This window comes from Tursiops truncatus, chromosome 15 (assembly GCF_011762595.2).
Source record: "Tursiops truncatus isolate mTurTru1 chromosome 15, mTurTru1.mat.Y, whole genome shotgun sequence".
NCBI classification, from domain to species: domain Eukaryota; kingdom Metazoa; phylum Chordata; class Mammalia; order Artiodactyla; family Delphinidae; genus Tursiops; species Tursiops truncatus.
In genome coordinates this window covers 41,135,268-41,156,718 of record NC_047048.1, presented here as the reverse complement: position 1 = coordinate 41,156,718, position 21,451 = coordinate 41,135,268, and the positions used below count along the sequence as shown (strand labels likewise).

The 21,451-nt window shown below is 45.0% G+C and overlaps 1 protein-coding gene across 6 annotated transcripts in view; it reads left to right on the top strand.

Annotated features, from left to right (window-relative positions):
• RALGAPA2 (Ral GTPase activating protein catalytic subunit alpha 2) overlaps positions 1 to 21,451 on the top strand; it is a 281,557-nt gene that overhangs the window by 80,935 nt on the left and 179,171 nt on the right. For all 6 annotated transcript variants that reach the window (XR_012326196.1, XR_002174846.3, XR_012326195.1 and 3 more), the window contains exons 11-16: positions 90 to 257; positions 1,256 to 1,393; positions 4,718 to 4,866; positions 9,015 to 9,126; positions 15,715 to 15,952; positions 19,165 to 19,329. Coding sequence is in view for 3 of the 6 variants with exons in the window: in XM_019927549.3 (XP_019783108.1) it covers positions 90 to 257; positions 1,256 to 1,393; positions 4,718 to 4,866; positions 9,015 to 9,126; positions 15,715 to 15,952; positions 19,165 to 19,329 (970 nt within the window). In the remaining 3 variants the exon portion in view is untranslated. The remainder of the gene's footprint in view (positions 1 to 89; positions 258 to 1,255; positions 1,394 to 4,717; positions 4,867 to 9,014; positions 9,127 to 15,714; positions 15,953 to 19,164; positions 19,330 to 21,451) is intronic.

Genomic DNA, 21,451 nt, shown 5'->3' with positions numbered 1-21,451 from the left:
TCTGAGATTGGTGCTGGGTGTTGAAAATGTCTTTTGGGCTCTTTGGTGACCTGAACTTGTGTTAAAGGGAGTTTCTCTTATCATTTTAGGCATTTTTGCTGCCTTCCTGTGACATAGCTGTAACCAGAAAAGTAGTTCAAGTGTACAGAAACTGGATCCTCCAGGACAAACCTGTGTTCATGGAGGAACCAGACATAAAAGAAGTTGCCCAAGAAGATGCTGAAAAATTAGAATTTTCAGAGACTGATAAGAAGCAGGTAATATTTTATCACTTAGTGTTTGAGTTGGGAACATCTGTATTAAAATATAAAGCAAAGTATTCTGCTCCGTCAAAGGTCGCAGTCAGGCCACCTCTTTGTTGTCAGCTCTGTTGCTCTCGGGTTGCTGAGTTCCATGATGAGCGCCTGCCTCAGGGAGGCTGCTTCTGTTCTCTGTTCAAGGTCCTCTGTCACATCCTAAGCTCAGGCTTGGCCACATGTGCGTGGCAGCTTCTTTATTCACTACTGCATGAGAGTCTTTGAATAAGCCAATATACTTTGCATGTCTCTGTATGAGACTAAAAATGTCACTGCCATATCATTGATATGCTTAAATAAGTAATATTCACTTAACTAAATTTAGAGTGTTTTGGCAGACTTTCCTTGTACAGTGGCCATACCAGCAACAGTCCAATGTGACACACAATATTAATAAGCGAAGTGAGCCTCGCTTCAGGGCTGGGTGCTGTTCTCAGAGAGGGGTGCTATCAGGATGGACCTTTCATTCCATGTTAGATAAAGCCACAGGTGCGAGTGGGCCTCTACTTGACGCACAAAAAAAACTTAGGTCGTATTTATATTTCTGGCATGCTATTTTGACATCTAGTCTAAGAATTCTTTCTAAAAGTGGGTGTTTGTCATGGCAATTAACACCAAACATTAAAAAATACTTGTAACCAGAGGTATATCACTTTTAAATATCTACATTAATTCCCTAATTTGATTTTTCAATATTGAAGTCATCTTAATAACTAGTCATGAGATCAAAACAAATCAACAGTCATGTTCACTGGGTCACTGGACAAACGTTATCTATTTCTTCAGCACATACTAAGTGCTAAGCACCATTTTAGGTGATGGAGGTAGAATGGTGAACACAATAGAAGAGAGACTTGCCTTCTAGAACCTGTAATCTCATGAATTCTGGTGAGCGTAAGGAACTAAATACACAACATGTGCTTCTCCCCACTCTGTTGACTGATTGTTATTTTCTAAAGACCTCATCTGAAAGTTCTGGTCACAAGCGATCTTCCAGTTGGGGACGAACTTATTCCTTCACGAGTGCTGTGAGCAGAGGGTGTGTGACCGAAGAGGAGAATAAAAACGTGAAGGCTGGGGCCCAGGCTATGCTGCAGGTATGCTCTGGCCACAGACGGGAAGGCTCCCGGATGGAGTCAGCTTGAACATTTTGTTTATTGGGGGTGACATCGTATAAAGTATGGTGATGTTTTTAGCTATCCATCAGTAAACAGCCCTTAAATTCTCATGCTAAGTTTTCTTTCTGCTTTCCCACCTTCAATTTATAAAGATTTTTTTTTTTTTTTAGTCAGAGAAGCATCTGAACTGGTTGCAGTTTTTTGAGAGGGATTGTTAAACAGTGAATATATGACTGAGATTTCAACCTTAAAAGTATCTTCTTTTTATTTATTTATTTAACATCTTTATTGGAGTATAATTACTTTACAATGGTGTGTTAGTTTCTGCTTTATAACAAAGTGAATCAGCTGTACATATACATATGTTCCCATATCCCCTCCCTCTTGCATCTCCCTCCCACCCTCCCTATCCCACCCCTCTAGGTGGTCACAAAGCACTGAGCTGATTTCCCTGTGCTATGCGGCTGCTTCCCACTAGCTATCTGTTTTACGTTTGGTAGTGTATATATGTCAATGCTACTCTCTCACTTCTTCCCAGCTTACCCTTCCCCCTCCCCGTGTCCTCAAGTCCATTCTCTACGTCTGCGTCTTTATTCCTGTCCTGCCCCTAGGTTCTTCAGAACCATTTTTTTTCTTTTTTTAGATTCCATGTATATGTGTTAGCATACGGTATTTGTTTTTCTCTCTCTGACTGACTTCACTCTGTATAACAGACTCTAGGTCCATGCACCTCATTACAAATAACTCAATTTCTTTTCTTTTTACGGCTGAGTAATATTCCATTGTATATATGTGCCACATTCTGAACACATATGGGTAGTGAGTTACCTGGATTCTAATTTGTAAGACAAACTTGGTGATTATATAATCGTATAAGTAATATTCCTCTTAAAACTTGCCTGTGTTTATGAAGAATGATGATTAATGCAGTAATTTTTAGATATTTATCTGAATGAATATATGAAATACCATTTGGGAACATCGGGAAAAGCAGCTTTGGCTTATCACTCAGTCTCCCCAGATCTCAGGATTTGATCTCAAAAATGGAAATTTATCTCAAAAAAAAAGATTACTCTTGGGTTGCACCCAGTGTGAAGGTTGTTAGAAGTATAAGTGAAAACACAGGGTCCCTCTCTTTCCCCTGATCCCTGGCACCCCACCCTCCTCCCCATATCCATATGCACGTTCCTCTGTGTCCAGTTAGGCCTCCCACACAGAGGCTGGGCGTAGGGTCTGGGGCAGGAAGGCATGGTACCCAGTTTTCAGTGATACCGTGTTTCTGTCATCTGTCTCTTGAGAGGATTCCTTATCGTGGGATCCTTTTTGTTTTTAAATTAATTGGCAGTTTAATATACTGTAATTAATGAATTTTCTCATTTTTCATTGAAAATCAGCAAATAATTTGAAAATCAGCAAATAATATTAGCTTTAAAAAACTCAAGATGATTTTACTTGAATAGCTTCAGAGAATTTTGGCGCAGCTCCTAAATGTCACCTGTGTGCCCACCAGAGCAGTGGTTGCAGGAGTCCCCGCCCCGCCCCCTCCCCGCAGAGCATCCCGTAGTCGGCCAGTTGGGGTTGCGGGTGCCTGTTATTTCCCTGAGTTCAGGTGAGTTATTTATTCTCTAGAAGGAGAACTTAATCCCCTTGGCTGAGCCAAGAAAGAGAATTTCTACTTGATTATAGCTCTACAGTTTTAAAAAATATTTTGTTTGGATTTAGATAGCTGTTTTTGTTCTCATTTTATCGAGTACCTTGGTCCTTGATTTGGTTAATGAGGAAAACGTGGCCAAATGAAGGTTTGATAAGATAGTACTGTTTTATAGTTGCTTCTGACAGGTACAGTTTGGACATACTCATTTTGTTGATCTATTTTTATCCTAACTGATACTAACATGGTAATAAATAGTCATGGAGTCAACATTTTTGATGTTGTTTTGAAAGTAAAGTGAAAGAAATATAATATATGAAGACTCCTCACTTTTACTTTGGAGTATGCAAAGGTTTAAAATTAAATCAAGGAGCCAAGTACATTGAATTAAAAAGAATCTGTATTGTAGTATATCATCTATGGCGTACTTCTTTAAAAGACATAGTCACTAAAGCTATAGTTCGCTAGTCAAAAGGTTCTTTATTTTCATTTTTCTTACTCGAAGCTTAGTAAATCTTCACAAGTGCTGTTATCATCTGTTATCAACTATTACAGTGCTGATTTTGTGATTCTTCCTAGAAAATGGGGACACGATACATTTTTAATCTTGCATAAAATTATCTCAGAGGCTGTCAGCATTTTAGTTCGCCCACTTGACTTTTGAGTGTGCTCATTTCAGTTCCTCTGGTCAGTTTGTGCATCTGTTTTGAGATGCTGTGTTAATGGATTTCGTCCACAAGTGAGCCAGCTCTGTTTGTCCCCAGATCATTGGTGTCTGTGCTGTTGAATAGAGAGGAGAACTAAGAGGGACTGTAGGTCTAGAAGGTGGAGAAGCTCCACCCTTGGCACCAGGTTGACAGCTCAGAATGTCCTGACTCTGTGTAAATGATGACACGTTGTTATGCCGCAGCAGTGCCCCTGGGCAATAACTCCCTACAGGGTAGCCTGGATCCGTGCTCCCCACAACTCTCTAAGGATGGTACAGGACAGGGGACTTGTATCCTAAAGGCAGAGTGTAGAGCAGTTGGCGTACTTTCTAAATTTTGTTGGAAATCTCAGTTTTTATCCTAAGAATTTCCTTAGGTTTTGTGTTCTGCTGCATATTGTATTTCTCATATTGAAAACCCATGCTCCTGGAAGGTGTGCAGTGTTGGCCACACGCCTTTGCCCCTTTGCTGGCTGCCCTTTGGGTGGTACTGGCTGCCTCCTGTCAGCAAGGCCTTCATGTCAGCAAGGCTGGAGACTCAACAAGAGCCAGGTCTTTCTTTCCAGCCGCTGTCTGACCCAGGGCCCATACCCTCTCTGCCGGCCCCCCAAGGTTCCTCACCCACAGGCAATGATCCTGTCTTATCTTTTTAAAAAATTTTTGAGGGGGTGTCAAAAAGAAATCTGCAGAAGCCTTTCTGATTCATAAATTTCCAAATCTGCAATATTAATATGTAATAGCAATTATTTTTCTAGAAAAGATCTTTCAAGGATCAGTATTTAAGTAATTCTAAGGGGTGAACTAGAATAAATTTGAGTATGTGTTGGTACCACTTGTCTTATTGAAATAGCTCAAAGGTGAAATAAATATCATTCCCTTTAAACAAAATTTGTTCAGGTTTATCTGTTTAATTATATCTTCTCATGTAAAATGTGTTGATTCTAAGGTATTTTTGACAAACGCTGCAAACGTCTTCTTGCTGGAACCGTGTGTGGAAGTTCCCATGCTCTTGAAGGAGCAAGTTGATGCGTGTAAAGCTGTTCTGATGTTTTTTAGGCGCATGATAATGGAGCTTACAATGAATAAGAAGACATGGTGAGTATCTTTTCAGTAAATTAACACTGTAAAACAGATGTTTCTGTTTTCAACGAAATAATTAAAATGCTAAAGGCTTCGTTTATTAAATAGCTCTACAAAGTGAACGATGAGATGATAATCAGTCTTTTGTAACAGAATTATGAAGGTAAGTATCCAGTACTTCGACAGTTCATTTATTTTCATTATTGGTTTTAAAAAAAGTTCTCAAATTAAGAGAAAGCAGTCATATTACTTAATAGTAGATTTTTCCATTTTAAACTGTCATCAAGCAGTTTGTGGAAAAGCAGTAACTGACGTTTCATAATGTCATTCTTCATAATCCCAGGAGGGTTGGTTAATTGCTCCAGAATACTTTTAACTGATTTGATTGTTTTAAACTTGAAGTTTTAAATTCATTTTAGAAAAACAGTTATTTTAAGTGATAAATTGTCAGAGTGCAGTGAAAAATATAGTGGCGTCATTAAAATACACGTATGTGAAGTGTTTTCCTCCTGGTCGTTCATTTTTGTTTGGTGTCTTTGTGTCTATAATGTCCCAGAGGTTAGCAGTGCATTAGAGTTTCCCGTGATGAGTGTCTGCACATCCCTCCAGCTCCTAAGGTTTGGGGGGTGGGGGGCAGCCTCTCCCTTCTACTTGTCCAGTCCGGTCCTTGCAGGTTCCTCCCACCCAGGGAGCACCCTCCCTACCTGCCTGGCAGTGGTCAGCACCTTCAGACCCGGGCTGGTGGCACCTGCCTCCCAGAAATGCTCGGAGTCCCTGTTCCCAGGCCTGTGCTCTGGAGGCTGGAGCCGTTGCTCAGGGAGCCATGGGGGTGAGATGGGACTGAGCCCGCAGGGCCTCCAGGGCCTTGCATCCAGCCCTTTTCTTTCTCAGATGAGGGGGAGCGGGCCCAGAGGAAGCCGGCGGGCCGAAGGTGCACAAATACAGGAACCACAGATGCCAAAATGGTCACTTGAAGCTGTACCTTCCGGTGTCATCTTTCCCAGACTTTTACACTTAGCACTGTTTGCCGAGAAGCTGTTGCTAAAGCGTCACAGGGATGAACAAGGCAATTTAAACAAAGTTAAAAGCTGTGTCAGTGATGCTGAAAGCAATGAGAAATGCTGGAAGCTTTCAACTGAAATATCTGCTCCACATACCAGTTGTATCAAGTGTTTTTGATGCTTTTTTTTTCCTTTGAAAACTCTATGAATTCTGTATACCAGTGTATCAGTAATATTTTGATATTTTTGATAATCTTTTTTGGGGTGAAAATTCTAGGAAATAAAATTAAACAATGCTTCTCTGTTTCTTTAATAATTCAGAGATTTCCAGGTAAAACTATAAAAAAATCAAAATATAGGAATAGATGAAAATACTCACCGAAAAAAAAAAACTAAAGTCAGTAGAGCATAGACCAGGGATGTGATCTATTTGCCTAGCAGATTTTCCTGTGTATTGAAGTACCGGACGATCAGTGAATTCCCTCCCTCCCTTCTTTCATCTGGTAAATAACTAGGGAGCTTCTACTGTGAGGACAGAGGGTAAACTAGACAGACAGGGTCCCTGCCCTCCCGAGGCATCCGTCCTCATAGGCCTGAGAGACGCGATGAACACAAAAGTGGGGTCAGGTGGGGTTCAGCGCTAAGAACCGTGGAGCTGGTTGTGGGGGGCAGTGTGGAGGGTGGGAAGGCCTCTCTGAGCAGAGCCCAGAGGGAAGAGCATCCCCACGAGGAGGAACTGCAGGTCACAGCTGCAGGGTTCCGGGCAGGATGAGATGGTGGCCAGTGCAGTGGGGGGCACCCCAGGCCAGGGGGCACAGGGCCCCGCGGGCTGCAGGAAGGTCCCCGCTACCTCTGCTTGAGCGCGAGAGTGTGACACGACCCGATTTATGTTTCCAAAAGATCTCCGGCTGCTGCGTGGAGAGAGACAGTGCCTGGAGTGCAGACTCTGTGGTGGTGGATGACGGTGGCTGAGAGCAGGCTGTAGCCCGGCAGGTGCCGAGTAGCGGCCCCCAAAGAGGGGATAGCCGGTGTTAGTGAGTAGGTGTGCAAGGAGATGGGGGCAAAGTAGAGAACAAAGAGGCAGCAAGAGCCGCTCCTCCGCCACTTGGGCAGCACACATGGGCCGTCCTGGTCTCGCTCTTCAGGCAGGTCCCCTTTGAGAGGAGCGACCAGAGTTAATGTTTCTCAAAACACAAAGGAACAAGCAGAGATCAGAACCGTTAGCAAAGATTTTTCCAAACTGGAGGTAGTTTTCCACCCCCATTCTCTTCCAGAAGACTCCGTGTGGGAATGTTGTGGTTCCCAAGCTTTCTTAGGTTCAGAAGTTAAACCTGCCTTGTGTCTGTGTCGGTCTTTGCCTCCATCAGGTCTGCATCTTTGGTAACAGTTCCCATGACTGAGGTTTTGGCTGAAAGTTACTACGTTTCTTGTTCTCACGTTCGCACGATGGGTGTGGAAGGGGCTGTTTTTCCTTGTCTTGAGCATCACACAAGGTGCGCAGCAGAGGCGACCCTGGGTGCAGCCCTCCCTTCCCCCTGTGACAGGGCCCGGGGGACGCTGGCCGGGGCGAGCGCAGGCTGTCCCAGCCCTGGGCCATTTCTCCCCTCATCCTCCTCAAAGTCGCCAGCTGCTCCAGGCATGCGTGCCCCGATCCTCTAGTCCTGAGCCTGCAAGGGTCCGTGGGTAGGGGGCCGGGCGGGCAGGCAGAGCAGAGCACAGTGGGAACGGGCACCTGCAGAAACCAGGACGGAAGTCGGACAGGGTCAGCCACGAGGAGGGCAGGAGACCCTGGAGAAGTTTAATGAGATCCAGCATCGTGTTAAGAGAAAACATTGTTCTCAGAAATGTGAGAAAACTATAAAGGAACCATGATTTGAGATCTTATTATCCAACCTGGACCAGATTACTTTGTCCACTTGGTTTTATCACTGAAGAGCCAGGCCAAGGAGGAAGTTACAGAGATGAACGAACGGTTCATGCTCAAGACCTCGAAGTAGTTAAAGGGACCGGGGTGATTTCCCTCCATTAACAGAAAATAATGTGTTCTCCGTTTCCATGGCATCTGGGGGAAGATGTGAAGAATGTAACTCAGCTGTGAGAGAGAAGAATGCCCTTTGGCTGTGCTAGAGAACTTACCATCATCATCACAATTAGCGGTGCTATTTTGTGTCTCTAGTGTTTTATACTCTTCAAAGACTTTTTACATAAAATGCCATCTCCGGGACTTCCCTGGTGGCGCAGTGGTTAAGAATCCGCCTGCCAATGCAGGGGACATGGGTTCGAGCCCTGGTTCGGGAAGATCCCATATGCTGGGGAGCAACTAAGCCCGTGTGCCACAACTACTGGGCCCACGTGCCACAGCTACCTAAGCCCGTGCGCCTAGACTCGTGCTCTGCAACAAGAGAAGCCACCTCAATGAAAAGCCCGCGGACCGCAACAAAGAGTAGCCCCTGCTCGCCACAAATAGAGAAAGCCCACACGCAGTAACGAAGACCCAAAACAGCAAAAAAAAAAAAAAAAACACCGTGCGAGGAGTGCTGTGATGGAGACATTGTGACCGCGGTTCCGAGGGGTGCCCTGTTTGCAGAGTCAGGATCTTCCAGGCACAAAGCTCTGTACCCTAAGCGTCCAGTGGTGACCTTTCCCAGCCCTCCTACCTGTGGGAGTGCTGTGGAGCGCGGCCACCCACCACTGCCGACGGAAGACCTCCCCAGGACGAGGACCAGAAAGTCCATGTTGTTTACTGTCACACAGAGAGATAGGGAGGCCGCTCAGTTTAAGTGAAATAATGGATGTGAAAGTTTGAGAGTGCTGCGTAAGTTCAGTAGGCACGTTCTCCCCGTGTGCCGTAGGTGCTGGCACAGGTGGAGAAAACGCGTCGCCTCCATTTTTACAACCGGGGGGTGGTGATCAAGCTGGGATGAGACCTGGGTTGTCCTGTCTACTGATGTGGGCACAAGAGGCGTATTTTTAGAACTGTGGTAACATAAGCTAGCTTATTTTGATAAGTATGGTATTCATTATGTAATGGGCATTGAGATACTTCTGAATGATATGTGATTATCAATTTTGCTGAATCCTTAAGAGAATTTCATGTACCTATAAATGTAAGTGCTTTGGAGATGTGATGAATAATATGAGCTTTTATTTTGTGTGGCCCAGGGAACAGATGTTGCAAATACTACTCAGGATAACAGAAGCTGTCATGCAGAAGCCAAAGGATAAACAAATAAAGGACTTGTTTGCCCAGAGCTTGGCAGGGTTACTGTTTAGGGTAAGTTTTTTTAATTAAAACACTGCAAATGCAAGAAATGAATTAGATTTTACAGCAAATTAGTTTTAATCACAGAATTTCAAGAGTGAAATTAAACTAACTTTAAATTTCTAAAAATTTAATTAGAAAATTTCCTTCTTAGCTTTGTCTTGAAGGTTGTAATCTTGTCTTTACAATTAGTGCTGCTCTTCTCTTAGGCCTTCCCACCTTTCTGCCATCTACTTCGTCTTTTGATTTGCTGAAGGTTGCTAGAAATTAGGAAGATGACAAGAGCTGATGCCCTTGGTGTCGGGCCAGGTAGATTTGAAGAGATGAAGGATGGACAGAGCATGGGAATAGGAATAGGATGGGAGAGGTTCAGTCTAGAGATAAACGTGTGAGGGCCATTGATGTGCTGAGCGATTGTGTTTAAAGCCACAGGGCTGGGTGGGATCACCTGGGGAGGGAGAGTGTGTCAGAGAGAAGAGGGCCATCTGCCGATGGTCAGATGGAGAGGGCCAGCCAGAGATGCTGAGGAATGGTGGCCAGTGACCTGGGAGGGTCACTGGGGGCGCATGTGTCCTGGATGCCCTGAGAGCAGTGTTGAGTAAGAGGAGACAGCCAGTCGACTGTTGGCTTTGCCAAGATGTTGGTGGCTGAGAATGTTCTAGGGGAATGAGGCCCACCTGGAGTGGATGGAGGAGAAAGTGAGAGCTGGGCAGTGGAGTTCCCAGCTAGAGTCACAGCTTTGCAGAGGGAATGGTGTGGAAGGGAGCGGGGAGGAGGGGGTGAGCTGGAGCCAGCGGGGATGTGGGGAGCAGGGTTTCAGGAAGGTGGCGGTAAAGTATGCTCGGTCACCAGTGGGGATGATCCAGGGAGGGAGAGCAGCATCGTCTGGGGCAGGGAGAACCTCAGAGGTGAAGTTCTGGACCAGGTGAGGAGCCGGGTTGGCCTCCAATGGGAGCGGAGAGCCAAGGAGATGGCTGCGGTTCCTGCATCTCATGGCAAGAAGGGTCTAGCGCAGGAGTCTCTGACGTCACCCTAAGGGGCAGAGAGGAGAAGGCAGGTGAGGAACTGACGGCCTGGAAAGAAGTTGAAAGGGTCCTGAGGGCGGCAGCCTGTTGCAGCATTTCTCTTTTCTAGAATCACTAGTATTTATGGAATGCATGGTTGTTATGAAATATTTCTGACAGAGAGCAGTGTGAAAGAATGTGACGTTCTATCCAATAAAGGCTGTGGTCCAGTGGATGGGCCTGACTTTGAGTAATCCAACAGGAGAACGAGGGTGGACCATCAGCTGGGGTGACACTGCAGGGACAGAGGTGGCTGCCCTCCTCGGGGACTGGAAGGTGGTTTTGGAGGTTATGTGTTAAGAGCATATCCAGAATACAGGTAGGTTCTGTGGGTGAAAGTGACAAAAAAGAGAAGTTAGTACTCTAAATAAAGCCAAATATTCCCTTTGTAACGCAAGAGAAGCCAGCTGTTCATATTAATTTTGAATAGTTTACTATGACTGAATGATCCTGACCTGACGAGAAACGTAGGAAAGGCTGCAGGAGTAATTGGCATGAACTCAGTTAACCCCTCATGGTATAATCACCTTTAGTCTGATAACCTTGCCTTCACTGGATGGGTGAAGTGCTCTGCACACCCTTCTGTGTGTCCCACTTTGCTGTGCTCTCGCCTGTAAGGTGGCACTGACCACCTGCCCTGCGGTCTGCCTGGACAGACAGACCCTCTGCTCACCTTGCTCTGACTCTGGGGCATCTCACTGTTCGACCTTCCTGACCTCCCCTTCTTTTTTTTTTTTTAACATCTTTATTGGGGTATAATTGCTTTACAATGGTGTGTTAGTTTCTGCTTTATAACAAAGTGAATCAGTTATACATATACATATGTTCCCATATCCTGACCTCCCCTTCTTGATGGGACTGGAGCTGCCATGTGACATGGATGGGGGCCGGGCTTAGGCGGCGGGTGCCTGGGCCCCACTCCTCACCAGTTGTCTAGTCCCATATCTATTGTGGGTCTTGGAATTAGAGTGAGAACTTGTCACTAAACTAAGCAAGAGTGTATTGTAGAGTGTGGTTTCTGTTTGTTTGGTTTGGGTTTGGGGAGGGGGGCAGAATCCTCCTCATTAATGGAGAAGTCTTGTCAGATCTTACTCGAAGATGAGTTTGGAGTCCATGATTATTAATGATTTTGATGTCGTTGTTGTTATTATTTTGGCAGTGGTTCAGCGCATCCAGAGGAATGCTTACATTAATTAAGAGCTAACCATAAAGTAGCAGAGAGAAGATGTGCTTTTTAGACTTAGACAGATTCTGGGTTCTGACCCCAGCTCTGGTACTTCCTGGCTTGTGTGGCCTTGAGCAAATCACTTCATCTTTCTGAGTCTTGTCCCTCATCTGCCACAGTCAGGAAAGGGCTCCTTCCTACCTTCCAGGGTTGTTGGAAGAATCAGAGAGGATGCACCTGGATTTATGATCATCTGTTGGCCTCCCAAGTCCTTTTGTGAGACCCCAGGAGGAGGGAAATGTGAAAGGTCAGGGCAGATCTGCCAGGCAGTCAGGCGGCTCCATCTTAGTCCCATCCTACAATTAAAATGTGCTCTCTGGATTCCCTGGTGGCGCAGTGGTTGAGAGTCCGCCTGCCGATGCAGGGGACACGGGTTCGTGCCCCGGTCCGGGAGGATCCCACATGCCGCGGAGCGGCTGGGCCCGTGGGCCATGGCCGCTGAGCCTGCGCGTCCGGAGCCTGTGCTCCGCAACGGGAGAGGCCACGACAGTGAGAGGCCCACGTACCGCAAAAAAAAAAAAAAAAAAAAAAAAGTGCTGTCTGATCATTATTTGTGTGGTCATGCAGCCTGTCTACAATTGCCAGATACTTGATTTTTAAAATTTTGAATAAAGAGACTATTAAAGGGGACGGGGAATTTTAAGTTGCCATTATCCTTTTATCTTTTTCTAATTTTTCCTTTAGCGTTTAGTTTTTTCTCTGTCAGTAAATAAGTTGGGTTGACAAATTTTCTTGAAAGGATAGTTGAGTTTTACTTAGTTTTAAATACTTACCAAGTCATGCTGATTGCCATAAATGATGCTTTACATACTTCCATCAGTGCTAACTGTGCCTCCTGCTTGAAGCTCAGAAGTATATCAGGAAACTTGGACTTCGGTCCTTCTGTTTATAGCCTGAGCCAATACCTTAAAATTATGTCATCCCCTAAGTGAGGTGGGTAGAGAGACATAGAAAGTGGTTGGTTAGGAAACTTTGTAAGAAAAGGAGTGATTTACCAGTGAAGGTGTCTTTTATACGTCTTGTGTGCCAAGACATACTTGATAAAACATGACTTTCAGTGCCGAAGGATGAAATTAGGGATGCCCTTATTCAGCTTTTTATCTTTAGAGAGAAATAGGACTCCAGAAAAGCCACGTAAATTGTCCAGGTCACAAACCAGGTTAGTGACAACCGAGTCTGAGGCCCTCTCTTCCCCTCTTCCTGTTAGAAAAGGGGGCCCTGGGCTTACGTCTGCTGACTGTCCTTAGCTGTGAATGAGAATGAGGTGTGATGTGTGATGATGCACATGTTTGTGAGATTTGCGGAGGTGAAGCCTATAAGCTGCAGGAAGTCATGGTTCTGTCCTTGTCTAATAATTAGTCAATAAAGCGAGGCCGGTGCAGGACCCAGGGGGCATCTTATACACACTCCTCTGCTTTTAAACCTGAAGCCAGCGCCATGACGACATGTGAGGCTGAGTCCTGGCAACTTGGCCAGTCTCTGCATTCTCCTACTCTGGAAGATTATATGTATATTTTAAAATTTATTTTATTTTATTTCTGGCTGTGTTGGGTCTTCATTGCTGTGTGCGGGCTTTCTCTAACTGCGTCGAGCGGGGGCTACTCTTTGTTGCCGTGTGCGGGCTTCTCATTGCGGTGGCTTCTCTTGTCACGGAGCATGGGCTCTAGGTGCGCGGGCTTCAGTAGTTGTGGCTCACGGACTCTAGAGCGCAGGCTCAGTAGTTGTGGCGCACAGGCTTAATTGCTCCGCGGTACATGGGATCTTCCCGGATCAGGGCTTGAACCCGTGTCCCCTGCATTGGCAGGCAGATTCTTAACCAGTGCACCACTAGGGAAACCCCTGGAAGATTATATTTTTGATCTACCATTTATTAATTTTATTGTGTATATGCACTTTATGGTAATGACCTCAAACTCATTTTGAAAACAGGAGTGTAAAAAATGAATAAACAGAAGCTGGCATTTTAGTCAGAATAAAAATGTATAATAAAGTACTAATAACAATAAATGGTAACATTATTTTACTTTTTCCTTTTGCATTGTCCTTAATTTTTAAAAAATTCATTCATCTTAGAACCAGATTTTAAATATGAGTGTTTAGAACCTTGTTTTCAATATACTCAACTATTTTAGCTCAACTTTAACATTTTTACCGCTTTAAAAAGTGTAGTTAACATGAATTAAAACAGAGAACAGGTACATTGTCATGAGGGTCACTTTATATATGATTTTTCAGGTGGTCAGAGCAGGCTTGTCTAGGTACAGACTCCTTTCTTTTTCTCAAAGTTTTCCTAGGTCTATATTAGAAAAATTTCTTTTAATTAAAAAGCGTCTACGGCCATACGACCCTGAACCCGTCTAATCTAATCTAAATTAAAAAGCAAATTCACCCCCATCCCATGCACAGTACAACTCCTGACAGCAGTGGGAGCCTATTTGCATCTGGGTTGGGCAGAGATATTGGCAAGTTGGCACCTTACCTGGTACATTTTAGCTCTGACAATAGATCAGGGAAGTTACCCAGACTTCGGCTATAAAGATTCCCTCTACTAAGATTAGGAAAGCATCTGGGGCTCATCTGAGATGGACTTGGCACTTCTTTCAAGGGAGATACATTTTGGTTTTTTGTTGTTGTTTGTTTTTTATTTATTTTAGTTTTAGGCTGTGTCGGGTCTTAGTTGAGGCACGCGGGATCTTCGTTGAGGCATGCGGGATCTTTCGTTGTGGTGTGAGGTCTTCTTTCTGGTTGTGGTGTGCGGGTTTTCTCTTCTCTAGTTGTGGCGTGCAGGCTCCAGGGTGCGTGGGCTCTGTAGTTTGCGGCACGCGGGCTCTCTAGTTGAGGCGCACGAGCTCAGTAGTTGTGGCACGCGGGCTTAGTTCCCCAACCACGGATTGAACCCTCGTCCCCTGCGTTGGAAGGCGGATTCTTTACCACTGGACCACCAGGGAAGTCCCGGGAGATACATTTTGAGTTGAATTTTAAAGGATGCGGAATATTTTGGCAGAGGTAAGGAGCTGGGCACCTTGGAGGTAAGGAAATACCCAGAATACATGCATAATTGTCTTGTTGTAGGGTTGCCCCTGCGAGCAGCTGTAGTACTGTGGACCGTGAGACCAGGGGGACTGAGGGACTCTTAGGGAAACGAACTCCGATGGGGGAAATGCAGGCTGCTTCCTGGAGGCTGGGGGTGGGTGACATCAGGGACACCCAGGAGGAAGTGACGTCCAAGTTGTGACCTGAAGAGTGGGCGGAAGTTAAAGAAGCAAAATGAGGAAAGAGAGGGAGGGAAGGGTATGTGCAGAGGCCGGGAGAGGAGAGGCCAGGTGGAGGGCCTGGAGGGCTCTCAGTGGAGGAAACTGAGTTCTTTTCACAACTACGCTGCATGGCAGGTGCCTGCAGGACGTGGCATGTGGGCTACGAGTGAGCAGAGAGAAGGGTCAGGAAACCAGCATCTCGAGAGGTCTGGGTTGAATGTGGGCAGCGAGCAGATGGTCATTGGAGCCATGAGAACGGGGACCAAAACCTAGGCAGAAGGTGGGGTGGCAGAGGATGGAGTGAGTGTGGAAGATGGAGTGAGTGTGGGCCATTCTTTCAAGAAATTTGGCTTTGAAAGGGGAAGAAGGGGCTGTAGCTCGAAAGGGACATCAGGGCTCAAGGGAACTTCTGTGGGGTTTTTTTTGAGATAAGGAAGAATTGGATCATGTTTACATGCTGATGGGTAGGAGCTGGGGAAGTAGGATGGGCAGGGGGTCAAGGTGAGGTGGGGTTAACAGAAATGCAGAGTCTGAGGAGGAGGCTGGGAGCAGGGGTCAGGGTCGGGGGGCACGCAGGAGAGCAGGGCCCCCTCCCTGCACGGCCTGCAGTGGGGGAGGAGCTGGGCAGATGCAGGCCTAGTGGGCAGAGGTCCAGGGCATTGTTTCCTGGGGTCTGTGCTCTGAAGTCTGCTTTGAGCTCATCTGCTGCCAGTCAGGCAGGAGCTGGTGGAGGTGGAGGTTTACCTGCAGAATACAAGGCTCAGAGTGGCCCCTGCAGGGAGTGAGGGGGCGAATAGGCTCCCCAGGTCCCGCCAGGACCAACCACAGACACTAGGATCATTTTGATCAGTGTCTGTTCAGAATGATAACTAATTTCACAGTAGCTCAAATCTTGATTACAGTGGATCAGATGCATTTTGAGAAATTAAACACAGTATCCCCAAGCACTTTTTATGTTAAAATTCATTTTATTAATAGTGATTTTCAATGTTTTGTCGAAAGTACACTTCTTCCAAATGGAGATGATTGAATTCTCCTGTTGATTGGTCGTTTTCAGACGCTCATGGTGGCCTGGATCCGCGCAAACCTCTGCGTGTACATCTCTCGGGAGCTCTGGGACGACTTCCTCGGGGTGCTGTCCTCCCTCACAGACTGGGAAGAACTCATCTACGAGTGGGCCAGCATCATGGACTCCTTGACAGTGGTGCTTGCCAGGACCGTGTACGGAGTTGAGATGACAAACCTACCTCTGGACAAATTAAGTGAACAGAAGGAGAAGAAGCAGCGAGGCAAAGGTATTTCCTGCCTGGCTGGGTGGCACCGGGCGTCTGAGTCTGGGGAGGAGTGTGTATTAAACAGCAGGCAGTCGACGCATGGAATTTCATAGTCAGCTGAACCAGCTGTACGGACAGTATCTTTTTTTTTTTTTGTGGTACGCGGGCCTCTCACTGCTGTGGCCTCTTCCGTTGCGGAGCACAGGCTCCAGACGTGCAGGCTCAGCAGCCATGGCTCACGGGCCCAGCTGCTCCGCAGCATGTGGGATCTTCCCGGACCAGGGCACGAACCCATGTCACCTGCATCGGCAGGCGGACTCTCAACCACTGCGCCACCAGAGAAGCCCCGGACAGTATCTTTTAACGGTGGTGTTCAATCGCGTCTCCTAGCACTGTGTCCCCTTAGTGAGGATGACGGACAGGCTGGGAAGAAGGAAGAAGGAGGATTGGGAACAGTAGTGATAGCGGTGGGGGCCGGGTGCACCTTCTCTGCCTTCACCCTCAGGGGAGCCTGTGATGTCCGTGCCACTCTCCCCACATCACAGACCAAGAAACTCAAGGACAGAGTCCACAGGGATTGGCTCACTCGGGGTCACACAGCTAAGAAGCGGTAAAGCCGGAAATCAAAGCCAGGCAAGTCCCACACAAGGCGCCCCACTATTTATCATCTATTCTGCTGCGCCCCACCCCCGGGAAGGTGGAGAAGTTCTGAATGCTTCACATGGAGTCATTCTGGCTTTTTTGTGTTTCTGGGTGAAAATTGTTTTGAGACCTGGAGTCAGATCAAGGCGGGAAACCTCAGTACTGATCTCTGTTGGGGATGACACTCTGCAGCCCGTCTTCATTACTGTTTTTAAGGCTGTGACGCAGTCCTTGGATTAGTTCCCTGTACTCCAGCTTATTGTGTAAAGATTTTGAGGCCGCTCATAGAAATACACATAATACAATGGATAAAATACATAAGGACACTGGGGCGGAATGAACAGGGGTGGAGCTCCAGGCATGGATAAAATGCCAGGATGCACAGTGAACAGCCTCGGTGCTGCTGGGGAGGCGGGAAGGGGGCCACCGCAGATTCAACTCCGATCATCACAGAGTAACACGGGAGAATCACAGAGTGCAAAAGGTGGAAACAAGCTGGTTGCTTGGCTTGTCCTGGTCCTGGGGCCTGTGAGGAATTTTTCCTCCAGAGACTTACAAAAAGCATGTTACTTGCTGTGGTCAACTACAGCCTCGACAGTGGTCTTAGTGTAGATGGTGTCAGTTAGCTTTGCTGTGTGACAAAGCACCCCAAAATATAGCGACTTCAAATAACACCATTTATTCAGATCATGATTTTATGGGTTGGCAGTTGTGTTGGCCTCACAGCTGCGTTCGCAGTCAGCCGGGCTGTGACATGCTCAGCGAGCGGCAGTTCCACTGCCAGGGGTTAGCCGGCTGTCAGCTGTGCAGTAGAGGTGACGAGGCCGTACATCTTTCATCACCCAGCAGGCTAGCTCAGGCTGTTCACCTAATGGCTTAGGGTTCCAGGAGCAGGGGAGGACACACTCAGATTTTCAGGTACATTTCAAATCTCTGCTTGCTCAGTTTTGCAACCAAAAGTCATGTGCTGAAGCCCAGAGTTGATGTGGGAGAGGATGACAGAGGATGTGGATACGGGGAAGTGTGAACCAATTATGATTAGTTAACTGCAGAGCCATGTAGTTAATGTGACTGATTCCTAGAATGTCTTCATTGCAGTCTGTGAGTGGCTTGCCAAGGCACCAATTAGTAAGAGCAAGTCAGTGAGAAACCAAAACTAACTAGTTGAAGTATGGGGCATTCCAGTGGAATTGTCTAATCCCAGTTTGGATTTAGACCGCCTAATGCAATGTTCTCACATACTTTAGCAGAAGATCCTTTTTTCTCCCTAGTTGAAGTTGTAAGGAGCCCCTTCCTAAAAAAAATATATTAGTTGGAGATTTGGGATTGAAGTCAGGGCAGGGAGCCCAGAGCCTGAGCCCTGGGCCTCTGTAGTGTCCTCCATAGCAGCTCTGGGGGCCTCTCTGTAAACCCAGAGTCTGGGAGGGTCTAGGTGCTTCCAGCCAGGAACTTGGCTCCCTGGACTGTGGCTCTCAGTCCCGAAGAGTCTACCTGACTGGGGCACCTTTCAGGATGGAGGGGAGTGGCTGAGACAGAAAGTAAGGACTTTCTCAAACTAACCATGTTCCCTGCCTCCTGGAATTCTTATAATCCACCCTCCCCTTCAGCCCCCAAAATATTCTCTTCCCTCCCACTATGTGAACACAGATTCATAGGGAGAGATAGGCTTGTCTTAGGAAGGTAAACAACTTCAAAAAATGCTATTTTCAGGAAAGATACAGAACAAATTTTACTATTTAATTAATGACCATGGCAAATATTTCTGATTTATTTATTATATTGCCTTATTCTTAAAACACATTTAAATATCCATTATGGAAATACTTGCTGTACAAGCACTAGATTTGTGGAAACAAAGTACACTCTCAGAAGAATCTGGGTGTGACAGCGAGCCACAGGTGGCAGCCGCCAGCCACATCGCATGTGTGCAGAAACCTCTAAGTGGCTGATCCTCTTTTCTTCTGTCTTTCTTTTGATCCTTGACCACTTACTTAAAATACTCGTCCAGAGCAGTATGAGAGGAGAAAAAAGGTGATTCACAGATCTGCAGTATTTTACTATTTGGAGCTTTGCTTAAAATAGGATTTTGTATTGTTTGTAGAATTTCATTAACTTTGCTTATTTGAGTATAATTAGAGTTTATGGGCATAAATTTCTTTCAGGGATTCATGGAGAGGTTGGCGTCTACAGGATGGAATACTGTTCTCAAATCAGGATCTCTAATTTACTGGTTTATAGAAGCGGTTTTTGGAGTATCCTGAGAGCCGTGGTATAACTTCCTTTGACATTGTTCTTATGTTGAGGAAGATTTATTAATTTTTTTTGTATATTGGAATGAGTACCGTGAAGATATGTGAATTTTCATGAGACCATTGAAGATGCTTGAAAAATACTTTGGCAACAGGAGTTTTCAGATTCCTGATATATGAATAACTCCCTAAATTGTAATATAAGGAAGTGGCACCTAATCTGCAGCAAGAGAATCTGCTGACTTATATACATCATTCTATGTATGACATTTGCTGAGCAGCACAGGCTATGAAAGAAATAATAATGAATTCAGTCTCTGGATTATTTTCCTTGTCTCGTAGGCTGTGTTCCAGATTCTCAGAAAGGAACCACCGTGGGGAGATCCTTTTCTCTGAGCTGGCGGAGCCACCCCGATGTGGCCGAGCCCATGAGATTCAGGAGTGCCACCACATCCGGGGCGCCGGGAGTCGAGAAAGCGAGAAACATCGTCCGCCAGAAAGCAACCGGTAAGCACGTGTTCTAGTATTTCTCAAAGGAATGGATTTATAGGAATCAAATGTTTTTAAAGTTTTAAAGTTCCACTCAGGACTTAAAACACCAGGCCTTTTATTAACTGAGATGTCTCTGTATCTTTTCAACTTTCTGTCTGACTACTTTCCGAATCAGTTTGTGACATTTATTTCTAAATCCTTCATTGTGAAAAAGAACTTGAGATGTTAATATTGAGTGAGATATTTGTGCAAAAGAGAGAAAATAGATGTTTTGTTTGACCCTTGAAGAAAATAGATTCTTAGTAATCACACAACCAGTTGCATTGTTGTTGCTGTTGAACAATGCTGATCTGAAGAGAGGGTGGAAACTTATTCCAGCAAAGAAAAGGAGAATAAGGGCTTAGTTTTCAGGACTGGAAGGAGACATTTACATTTTTTGCTTCTTTGGAAAATGGAGCTTTACATGCCTGTAGATGTTGACCTTACAGGCTGTTAGAATTAACAAGAACTTGACCGGGAACCTCCAGTTAATCAAACTGTTGCTACAGTTTACTCTTAAAAAGAGAGAACTCTTTAATAAGTAAGCTTGTATACAGTTTTTAATAAGAACAAATAAAGCCCCGAACCTTCCCAGTGACTTTGAGGCTGTAACTTAAGTTTAAAACAGATTCCTATGAGTTTTTCTCAGATTCCTGTAGTTTTTCACATCAATAATACCATGCAATTGTCATTGATATTCAGCATGTTGACCGCAGAGAGAAGGTCACAGTTTCCTCTGGTCATAAATCAAGGATTCATGGACACTCAACATTTTTTCCAATGCTTAGTAAAGGCTTACTACAGACGGCTTAGAATCCTGTTGGAGTTTTAATGAAAATATATTACGCCTCAACCCTAACTCCTCCTTGTTTTCACCATAGTATTTGTTTGTCATTGTCACCTTATTTATACCCTCCTTCTTGCTTCCTCCTCTCCCTGAGGAGAGACCTAGTTTCTGGTAACAGGCAGCTCTGGGGGAGGCTTATTCACGCATTTCCTTTCTCATCCCAGCTCCCAAAATACCTTTCTTCCATCACTGGATCCTTAAAAGGGATCAGAAGAGAAGTTTGTGACAAAGGTGGCATCATGCCTGAGCCGCCCAGACTTCCTGCTGCCTCTCACAACCCCTGAATTACAGAGGTGATAAAAGTGTTCGTTCAAAGCACTTTTTAAAATTTTATTCTCACATTTTAACGAGCAGCAAATGATTGTATATTGCATGTTCCATATGCCACTACTTGGCCAAAACACAGCCATAGGAGAGATTGCATCTTCCTTTTTCAAGAGGTATTCTAGAGCAACAATATGGTAGAGGCGCCAGTAGGTTTTAGAAAATCTTCTGTGCCTTTACGCCCGTGCGGTTCTGTTTATCAGTGTTCTCAGGGGCCTGCAAAGTCATACAAAGCTAAGAGCTTTTATTGGGTTGGCCAGAAAGTAACATCTTACAGAAAAACCCAAATGAAGTTTCTGGCCAACCCAATACAAAGTCATGTAAAGGTCCTTGTAGAGTATGTCACTTCAGCACCATAAACCTGGCCTTTGTAGGATTCATTCAGTTAAAAACACTTGGAAGCATAACCTTTAAAAGAGAATGAAGATGAGAGCTATTGAGTAGGACGGATCTATTATCTTCATGTATTCTACACACATACATGTATGGATACGTATATATGTATTTCCTATTTTATACTTTTTAATATTATAAAATATTATGATTCTTGTTGCCTGTGAAAACAATGGTTTTTGAATATTTTGTTACGTCCTGCTGTTTTATAAATGTAATCTGCATAGGCTACACGAGCTTTTACTCACTTCTATTATTTTTACGTATTTTTAGTCTTTTAAGAAGGCCCACTTCTATTATTTTTACGTATTTTTAGTCTTTTAAGAAGTCTTTTAGTCTTTTTGGTTGTGCAGAGGCCACCTTTTAATGAGAGAACAGGAAGCAGCTCATGACATTAGTTTGTGCACTGTTATCATGAAGAGTTTTTATTATGGAAGACCCATTTGAAAGTGACTTTTTTTTCTAATCCCAGTAAGAGAATATTTTAAGATTATTCTATTATAATTTGCCCCACAGACTACACTTAGACTGAGA